Source organism: Ranitomeya imitator, chromosome 3 (assembly GCF_032444005.1).
Source record: "Ranitomeya imitator isolate aRanImi1 chromosome 3, aRanImi1.pri, whole genome shotgun sequence".
Lineage (NCBI taxonomy): Eukaryota > Metazoa > Chordata > Amphibia > Anura > Dendrobatidae > Ranitomeya > Ranitomeya imitator.
This window is the reverse complement of record NC_091284.1, coordinates 475232165-475243229: the sequence shown is the minus strand read 5'-3', so window position 1 is coordinate 475243229 and position 11065 is coordinate 475232165. Positions and strand designations below refer to the sequence as shown.

Here is an 11065-nt window from a genome sequence, read left to right as displayed (position 1 = left end):
AAGGTCACCAATGACCTATTAACCGCCAAAGCCAAGTGACACTACTCTGTCCTCCTCCTCCTGGACCTGTCCTCTGACACAGTGGACCGTTCCCTATTATTACAGACCATGGAAAAAAGGAGAAAAAAGCACCACTCTAAAACACTGCACACCACAATAAATATATGAATATAAAGAAAGGCAAACTTTATTGATGCACAATTAAAAACATTAAAAACAGGTGAACACACCAAGACATCCCCACAATGATCCGTAAAAATAACGGTAGCCCAATAGTGGCATGTACCGTGCAAATGTTGCGAAAGTATGATATAACACAGCCTACACAATATGCACAGCTAGATCAATGTAATCAACATTGATTACATTGATGAAGCCGTCCTTGTAACGGCGATACGCGTGGGGTTCCTCCCCGCTCTGATCCTTGCCTCCTACACATTGCTTCCCTAGTGGTTTTCGCTCCGATAGCTCCATATGGCTGGACCTAGGGCTTCTATGCATACTCCAGGTATTGGGCCATTGCAGCCTCTGGCGTAAAGTGCATTACGCACCTGCCTTTTTCACCTATACCCTGTTTCTTCAGCTTTTTAGCCCTGGTCTCTGTCGACATAAAGGTATTGATCATTATTATTTCTGCCATCTTTTGCCTATACCTGTTAATAGGGTCTGTGTCCCCTTTTCTGGACGTCTAGGAGCGGTATACATATTTTCCACTTAGGGTACTCTATGATTATTTAATCAGGCACAGCTAGATAGGGTTATATTTATGTATTGTATTTGATATATGTTGATTACATTGATCTAGCTGTGCATATTGTGTAGGCTGTGTTATATCATACTTTCGCAACATTTGCACGGTACATGCCACTATCGGGCTACCGTTATTTTTACGGATCATTGTGGGGATTGTCTTGGTGTGTTCACCTGTTTTTAATGTTTTTCATTGTGCATCAATAAAGTTTGCCTTTCTTTATATTCATATATTCATTGTGGTGTGCAGTGTTTTAGAGTGGTGCTTTTTTCTCCTTTTTTCCATTGTCATTATCTTACCACTCTTCTGCACCCCTTTTTATGTGATATACAATATTAGTAGTGCGCTGGTGCTCTATATGTTGCTATTATTACAGACCCTCTCATCCCTTGGCATCACAGGCTTGGCCCTATCCTGAATCTTGTCATATCTAACAGACTGGACATTCAGCGTCTCCCACTCGCACACTCTTCTCCATTTACAACTTCGGCCTGGGACAGCTCATAGAATTTCACGGCTTTCAGTATCACCTCTATGCTGTTGACACACAGATCTACATCTCTGGACCAGATATCACCACCCTACTAACCAGAATCCCTCAATATCTGTCTGCTATTTCAAGATTATTTTCTTCTCTGCTAGACTTCTAAAACTCAACATGGACAAAACAGAATTCATCTTTCCCCATCTCATGCTACACCCCCCAACGGACCCCTATCCATTAAAGTAAATGGCTGCCCACTCTCCCGAGTCCCACAAGCTCGCTGTCTTGGGGTAACCCTTGACACTGATCTCTCTTTCAAACCACATATCCAAGCCCTTTCCACTTTCTGCCGACTTCAACTCAAAAATATTTCATGGATCTGTACATTCCTCAACCAAGAATCTGCAAAAACCCTAGTCCATGCCCTCATCATCTCCCGCCTTGACTACTGCAACCTTCTGCTCTGTGGCCTCCCCTCGAACACTCTCGCACCCCTCCAATCTATTCTAAACTCTGTTGCCCGACTAATCCACCTGTCCCCCCACTTTTCCCCGGCCTCTCCCCTTTGTCAATACCAGCACTGGCTCCCCATTACCCAAAGACTCCAGTTCAAAACCCTAACCATGACATACAAAGCCATCCACCTCCTGTTTTCCAGGATTTTTCAAAGATTCTGGCCAGTGGTTCTGCAACTTCCTCTGGTAACTCTTTCATTACCCTAGGATGTAATTCAACTGGACCAGGAGTTTTAAATTCATTTAAATTAGCCAAATGTTCCCTCACCCTCTCTTTGTTTATGGATAGAATGGACTTTTTATTCCTTCGATGGCACTGTGATAAGTTGATGTTACATTTGCTTTCTTAGAGAACACAGATGCAAAAGAGGAATTTAAAAGTTTGCCCTTCTTAACATCATTTTTGACCACTTCACCCTTTTAATCCTGTGAAAATCCTATAGCATCTTTGACTTTTGCTTTTGACATAGCAAAAACATTTTTGGGGTGATTTTGGTCTCTCTTGCAAGCTATACTTCATTATTGGCTTTACGCTTCTAACTCTTGCCCTGTATTCCCAGCAAACAGCATTATATTCTTCTTTAGATATGCCCCCCTCTTTCCATTTGATATACATTTTGTTTATCCTTTTTAACAAGTGATTAAGTTCTGTGTTCGTCCACCTTGTTCTCTTTAAATGCTTTCAATTCTTCCTTCTTTTTGGTATTGTTACCTATTGCGCGGTGAGAATTTCATTTAGCAAAATTTCCCTTCCTTCTTTGACATTTCTGTCCTTTAGAACATCCACTCATTGGACCTTTCCTCTTCTTCTTGAGGCCATTAAAATTTGCCTTTCCGAAGTCCAACCTTAAAGTCTGAGTCCTCGCTAATCTTCCTCCTCTTGTAATCCAGAATTTGAGGATAGCACGATTGCTGCCTCCTAAATTCCCAGCCACCTTTATTTCCTCAACCATTTCCTCCCTGTTGGTAAGAATTAGGTCCAAGATTGCAGAGCCTCTTGTTCTCTCTTCTACCTTTTGAACAATAAAGTTGTCAGCAAGAGAAGATAAGAATTTTCTGCACCCGTACTTTTGCCTGAGAGAGATTGCCAACAATTATCTGGGTAGTTAAAATCTCCCATGATCACTCTGTTGTACTTTTTTTTTTTTTTTAGACATCTGATGTGATACATCTGAGAGACACCTGATGTGAGATGTGGTATGATCAGACCATGTTCCTGTATGGTCAAACACAGCCATTTTGCAGTACACAGGGGGGGGGGGGAACAGTTTTTATTTTTTACACATCAAATTATGGAACGTATTTTTATTCCAAGATTGATTGATTAAAACATACTTTATACGTGGTACAACCCCTGGTAGACATTTTGATAACCCATCGCTAAAAAAGCCATCGCTTTATGATCAATGAGTGTCTCTCTATCTTGCTAATCCCTATATAAAAGTTTTTTTTTTACTTATCTTCCTGTGATGTTTTGTTTGAGGCGAGTTTCAAAAGAAACATCACAGGTGGCTGGCCCCACAGCTTCTAGCACGGTCCAAAACAGGATGTCGTCATAGGGCAATGCTGCTGTTAGTTACCACAGCTTCTGTGACCCCCATCCCTTGATGATGTCCTGTGGCAGTAGCTGTGATGGAGAAGGGACTGCAACTTTAGTGGCCGCTACCACACTTTTTTTTTTTGTCCCCACCGTCTGCATTTTCATTGGCCGCCGCCACACTTTGTCTGTCCCCGCTTCACACAACTTTAATTGCTGTCACCGCAGTCACTGCTTCTCTCCCCACTACCTCATTCACTGAAATGAGACTTCATCAGGGCACAGCGATAGAAGCTGAGGCAGCAATGGTGTCACTCACCCTGCTTCTATTACCACACTCCAATGAATCGTCATGTTTTTACCACTCGAACTCTGTAAAAACAAAACCACATAAACCATGTCAGAATTGCATTTTATTTTCTGCAATTTAATCACACTTGGAATTGTTTTTCCATTTTCCAGTACATCGTGTGGTAAAATGTATGGTGTCACTTAAAAGTAGAACTCGTCCAGCGAAAAAAAAAAAAAGGGTTCATACATCTATTTATAAAGAAAATTGGCTGCGGCAGGACATTAATATTGCTATTATGACTTATACAAGCAAAATCTGATATGTGGAATGGCTTTGTAAAGGCAAATCAACCATTATTCGGTTTCCTTTGCGTATATATATTCTCAGTAATGTGTCATGGTTTTTGTTAACCTGGAAAAGTGCTAATAAAATAATTCTTTAGAAAGAAAGATATACAGTAAATTCATTAGATTAATATTTTTTTATTAAAAATAAATACATATAAAATACAATGTTGTACATTTCTCAATGTGAGAACAGAAAAAAAGTGGGCGCATATAATAATCATTTTAGTAAAGCTTTGTCATGCAAATAATATCACCAAAACCACAAAACTCACTCAGTACTTGGCATTTACTAACAAAATAATTACTCTGTGAAGTGACAAAATACATACCGTAATTAGAGATAATGCATGGATCGGTATCAGAATGATTACAAAAGCAAATACATCTAGTACATACAGTAAAAATGCGGAGATAAAATGAAGAAACATTAAAATAAGCCGGAGAACAAAATTAGAAACTGGACTCCAATACAATATAAAACGGCACTTAGAAAAGCTCAGTCAGATTATTATGCCCCTTTTTTTAATAATTAGAAAAGCAAAATATGTCGCCTATACTTCCAAATATACCAAACATATAAGATGAATGAATACAACAGTAAAATACACAAGGCGGGATAAGAACACTTGTCAGTATAGTTATTGTGTTTGCATGTGCTATACCGTGGTACATTGTCATCTGCCAACACATCAAGCACAAATAAATTATACTATGTAACCGACTTGTTTCCCACATGGGATATTCCAGATAAACAGCCGGACATCGGGAGAAACAGTGCACGATAGAGAAGAGATTCATTATCCCACTCACATAATTAAGGTTGTCAGGAACTAAATATACCTGCACTGAGGCAGGAACATACTTCAGCTGCACCTCAAATGCCCTTTCAGATCACTCCATTGTACAGACTAGTCATGTTTTCCGAGTGTGGTTATTATGGAAAATATCAACTGATGTCTCATAGCAGGGCCGCAGGTCATAGTCACAGTAGCCTATGGAGAACCGGCTCTAAAAGACAGAATACAAAAAAGTAAAGAATAAAAAGACTACACATTTAAAATAAAAGGGGTTAAATATTAGATTAGCAAATTCAAAGCAACACTTAATAGCGCAAGACTCAACAGGAATGTAAAAACAGATTCCCTGTTATCAAAAGTGTCGGAATTTTCGCAATTTCAAACTGACAAGCTCTCATTTTACTAGACAACATAATGGCTTGTGTACATGTACATGTGTCCATCACAAGCGACTTCGGAGGTCTGAGGCCTGTTTGCGCTTTCCAACATATCTGTTCTATATCATCCCTCTGCATTTTTGTATTGTATGTGTTGGGTCATTTGGCCTCTTTCACCCCTTGTGCACGGTTTCTTCCTTGTTGTGTGCTGTATTTTGGTATCTGGTAGTGTTTCTTGAGCGGTGTTCGCTATGTGGTGTCTTCCCTGTGTGCTGTGTGTCTATTTACCCTATGTGGTCTCTTGTAAGATGTTGTGACTATAATTGGAGGTGGTACATTGTTTTGTGCAGTTTGTATGTGTGTGATTGTCCGTTCCCAAAGGACTAATATTTTTAGTTATTTTTTTTGTTCATTACAGTTAAAATGGCAAATCCAGAAGCAGTACCTCAGTGGTATGAACTATGTACACACCAGTAGTAGACAGTACTGTATTTTTGCATCTCAAATAGTAGACAAAATTGATATACAGTATGGGACTGTGGAGAAGTTTGTGCTGCGTGAGGTAATCAAAAATCATAAGTAAGCATGCGCGGGTACACAGCACAGTTATGGCTTTTACAGGGAATAGCGGTGACGTATATCTGCAGGCGCAGTTCGTGGCCATAAGGCTGTTACTGCGACTGCACAAGTAAGGCTATGTGCACACGTAAGAAAAGAGGTGCAGAATTTTCTTCACAAAATCCGCATCTCCTGGCAGAATCCGCAGCTGCGGATTTGCTGCGGTTTTTATGCAGATTTAGTGCATATTTTGTGTGGAATTGATGCGGTTTTTGTGCAGATTTTACCACTGCGGATTTCTATTAATGGAGGGGTGCAGAAACGCTGCAGATTCGCACAAAAGTAGTGACATGCACTTCTTTGAAATCCGCAGCGTTTCTGCGCAGAGTTTTGTGCACCATGTGCACAGCTTTTTTTTTTTCTCACATTGATTTACATTGTACTGTAAATCACAGTGCGGATCTGCAGCGTTTCTGCGCGGAAAAAAACGCTGCAGATCTCCACAAAATTTGCATACAGCCTAAAACAGACATCACCGCTAGTCCCCATGCAGGCGCAGTAACATTCGCATCATTACCGCGTATGCGTGGGTAGAGCGGGTACAGCGCGCAGTTGTGGTTGTTACTGCGCATGCGCAGGCATAGCAGAGGCGTGTATGTCACTTGCAATGGCGTAGTTTGTGGCCTTGCGGCCACGAACGGCGAATGCGCAAGTGACACTGCCGCGGTGCCTCTTATGGGATTCGGGGACAGCGGCCAGACGTCCCAACTGGTGAATATATGAATATATATATATATATATATATATATATATATATATATATATATATATATATATATATATATATATACACATATACAGTTAGGTCCATATATATTTGGACAGATACAACATTTTTCTAATTTTGGTTATAGACATTACCACAATGAATTTTAAACAAAACGATTCAGATGCAGTTGAAGTTCAGACTTTCAGCTTTCATTTGGGGGTATCCACATTAAAATTGGAAGAAGGGTTTAGGAGTTTCAGCTCCTTAACATGTGCCACCCTGTTTTTAAAGGGACCGAAAGTAATTGAACAGATTAAATAATTTTAAATAAAATGTTCATTTCTAGTACTTGGTTGAAAACCCTTTGTTGGCAATGACTGCCTGAAGTCTTGAACTCATGGACATCACCAGACGCTGTTTCCTCCTTTTTGATGCTCTGCCAGGCCTTCACTGGGGTGGTTTTCAGTTGCTGTTTGTTTGTGGGCCTTTCTGTCTGAAGTTTAGTCTTTAACAAGTGAAATACATGCTCAATTGGGTTTAGATCAGGTGACTGACTTGGCCATTCAAGAATATTCCACTTCTTTCCTTTAATAAACTCCTGGGCTGCTTTGGCTTTATGTTTTGGGTCATTGTCCATCTGTAGTATGAAACGACGATCAATCAGTTTGGCTGCATTTGGCTGGATCTGAGCACACAGTATGGCTCTGAATACCTCAGAATTCATTCGGCTGCTTCTGTCCTATGTCACATCATCAATAAACACTAGTGACCCGTGTTTTACAGATGATGCTTTGGATCATGAGCTGTACCACGCCTTCGACATACTTTTCTCTTTCCATCATTCTGGTAGAGGTTGATCTTGGTTTCATCTGTCCAAAGAATGTTCTACCAGAACTGTGCTGGCTTTTTTAGATGTTTTTTTAGCAAAGTCCAGTCTAGCCTTTTTATTCTTGATGCTTATGAGTGGCTTGCACCGTGCAGTGAACCCTCTGTATCTACTTTCATGCAGTCTTCTATTTATGGTAGATTTGGATATTGATACGCCGACCTCCTGGAGAGTGTTGTTCACTTGGTTGGCTGTTGTGAAGGGGTTTCTCTTCACCATGGAGATTATTCTGCGATCATCCACCACTGTTGTCTTCCGTGGGCTCCCAGGTCTTTTTGCATTGATGAGTTCACCAATGCTTTCTATCTTTCTCAGGATGTACCAAAGTGTAGATTTTGCCACACCTAATATTGTAGCAATTTCTCGGATTGGTTTTTTCTCTTTTTGCAGCTTAAGGATGGCTTGTTTCACCTGCATGGAGAGCTCCTTTGACCGCATGTTTACTTCACAGCAAAACCTTCCAAATGCAAACACCACACCTCAAATCAACTCCAGGCCTTTTATCTGCTTAATTGAGAATGACATAATGAAGGGATTGCCCACACCCGTCCATGAAATAGCCTTGGAGTCAATTGTCCAATTATTTTTGGTCCCTTTAAAAACAGGGTGGCACATGTTAAGGAGCTGAAGCTCCTAAACCCTTCATCCAATTTTAATGTGGATACCCTCAAATGAAAGCTGAAAGTCTGAACTTCAACTGCATCTGAATTGTTTTGTTTAAAATTCATTGTGGTAATGTCTATAACCAAAGTTAGAAAAATGTTCTCTCTGTCCAAATATATATGGACCTAACTGTATGTATGTGTGTGCGTGCGTATATATATATATATATATATATATATATATATATATATATATATATATATATATATATATATATATATACACACACATATATATATATATATATACACATATATATATACACATATATATATACATATATATATACACATATACACATATATACATATATACATATATATATATATATATATATATATATATATATATATATATATATATATATATATATATATATACAGTGGGGCAAAAAAGTATTTAGTCAGTCAGCAATAGTGCAAGTTCCACCACTTAAAAAGATGAGAGGCGTCTGTAATTTACATCATAGGTAGACCTCAACTATGGGAGACAAACTGAGAAAAAAAAATCCAGAAAATCACATTGTCTGTTTTTTTAACAATTTATTTGCATATTATGGTGGAAAATAAGTATTTGGTCAGAAACAAACAATCAAGATTTCTGGCTCTCACAGACCTGTAACTTCTTCTTTAAGAGTCTCCTCTTTCCTCCACTCATTACCTGTAGTAATGGCACCTGTTTAAACTTGTTATCAGTATAAAAAGACACCTGTGCACACCCTCAAACAGTCTGACTCCAAACTCCACTATGGTGAAGACCAAAGAGCTGTCAAAGGACACCAGAAACAAAATTGTAGCCCTGCACCAGGCTGGGAAGACTGAATCTGCAATAGCCAACCAGCTTGGAGTGAAGAAATCAACAGTGGGAACAATAATTAGAAAATGGAAGACATACAAGACCACTGATAATCTCCCTCGATCTGGGGCTCCATGCGAAATCCCACCCCGTGGGGTCAGAATGATCACAAGAACGGTGAGCAAAAATCCCAGAACCACGCGGGGGGACCTAGTGAATGAACTGCAGAGAGCTGGGACCAATGTAACAAGGCCTACCATAAGTAACACACTATGCCACCATGGACTCAGATCCTGCAGTGCCAGACGTGTCCCACTGCTTAAGCCAGTACATGTCCGGACCCATCTGAAGTTTGCTAGAGAGCATTTGGATGATCCAGAGGAGTTTTGGGAGAATGTCCTATGGTCTGATGAAACCAAACTGGAACTGTTTGGTAGAAACACAACTTGTTGTGTTTGGAGGAAAAAGAATACTGAGTTGCATCCATCAAACACCATACCTACTGTAAAGCATGGTGGTGGAAACATCATGCTTTGGGGCTGTTTCTCTGCAAAGGGGCCAGGACGACTGATCCGGGTACATGAAAGAATGAATGGGGCCATGTATCGTGAGATTTTGAGTGGAAACCTCCTTCCATCAGCAAGGGCATTGAAGATGAAACGTGGCTGGGTCTTTCAACATGACAATGATCCAAAGCACACCGCCAGGGCAACGAAGGAGTGGCTTCGTAAGAAGCATTTCAAGGTCCTGGAGTGGCCTAGCCAGTCTCCAGATCTCAACCCTATAGAAAACCTTTGGAGGGAGTTGAAAGTCTGTGTTGCCAAGCGAAAAGCCAAAAACATCACTGCTCTAGAGGAGATCTGCATGGAGGAATGGGCCAACATACCAACAACAGTGTGTGGCAACCTTGTGAAGACTTACAGAAAACGTTTGACCTCTGTCATTGCCAACAAAGGATATATTACAAAGTATTGAGATGAAATTTTGTTTCTGACCCAATACTTATTTTCCACCATAATATGCAAATAAATTGTTAAAAAAACAGACAATGTGATTTTCTGGATTTTTTTTTCTCAGTTTGTCTCCCATAGTTGAGGTCTACCTATGATGTAAATTACAGACGCCTCTCATCTTTTTAAGTGGTGGAACTTGCACTATTGCTGACTGACTAAATACTTTTTTGCCCCACTGTATATACACACACACTAGAAATAGGGAGTGCGGTGAAATTAACATCTCCACTATTCCCCATGCAGGCACATTAACAGCCGCGTTGTTACCGCACATGCGCGGGTAGAGCGCGCAGTTGTGGATGTTATTGCGCATGCGCGGGAATAGCGGAGACGCTTATGGTGCAGTTCGTGACACTGCGGCGGTGCCTTATGGAATTCGGGGACAGCGGCCGGAAGTCCCAACTGGCGATTGTATACAGATATATATATACACACACATAGCTGTATCTCTCTATTTTTTTATTTTTTTTTACTGTAGGACAACTCATTTACTTTTCTGCTGATAAGGTCAGTATTTGGCTTATGGGAAACTAAGACCTTACCCCTTTAGCCAAGGAGACAGGGCAAAGGAATCTGTTGTCACTTTGTAAATAGGGCATGATATGGAGGCTTCTGCTGCAATCAGTCATCTTACCGCTGTACACAAGACAGTGCGGAGAAGGGGAACATGGCTGATCTCCAGAGACACTCAGAAAATATATGTCTCATGAGACAAAATAAGATTAAAAAATGGGAGATTAGGGGATGAGTTGCTGAGTGTTTTTTTTTTTGGGGGGGGAGGGGGTCGGGGAGCATTCTCTGTGTTTAGCGTTCCTTTCAGAATTCAAATGAAATGGAATAAGCGATGTACTATACTCAGCAGCACGCTCCTGCAAGGCCCTGAAAGGTACTAGCATTATTACTCTCCTGTGAGATGTTTTTAGAAATACGGCTACGATTATGAGAGTTTCAAAACCCAACACAAATATGGCCTGTTTAGCACACTAGTGACCCGTGTTTTACAGATGATGCTTTGGATCATGAGCTGTACCACGCCTTCGACATACTTTTCTCTTTCCATCATTCTGGTAGAGGTTGATCTTGGTTTCATCTGTCCAAAGAATGTTCTACCAGAACTGTGCTGGCTTTTTTAGATGTTTTTTTAGCAAAGTCCAGTCTAGCCTTTTTATTCTTGATGCTTATGAGTGGCTTGCACCGTGCAGTGAACCCTCTGTATCTACTTTCATGCAGTCTTCTATTTATGGTAGATTTGGATATTGATACGCCGACCTCCTGGAGAGT

The 11065-nt window shown here is 40.3% G+C and overlaps 1 protein-coding gene across 2 annotated transcripts in view; it reads right to left on the bottom strand.

The window, feature by feature from the left end:
- Window positions 1–4048: 4048 nt before the first annotated feature.
- The window catches only part of MITD1 (microtubule interacting and trafficking domain containing 1), a 70282-nt gene continuing 63265 nt past the window's right edge, over window positions 4049–11065 (bottom strand). For both annotated transcript variants that reach the window (XM_069757514.1, XM_069757516.1), the window contains exon 7: window positions 4049–4934. In XM_069757514.1, the coding sequence (XP_069613615.1) occupies window positions 4839–4934 (96 nt within the window). In that variant the 3' untranslated portion in view covers window positions 4049–4838. The remainder of the gene's footprint in view (window positions 4935–11065) is intronic.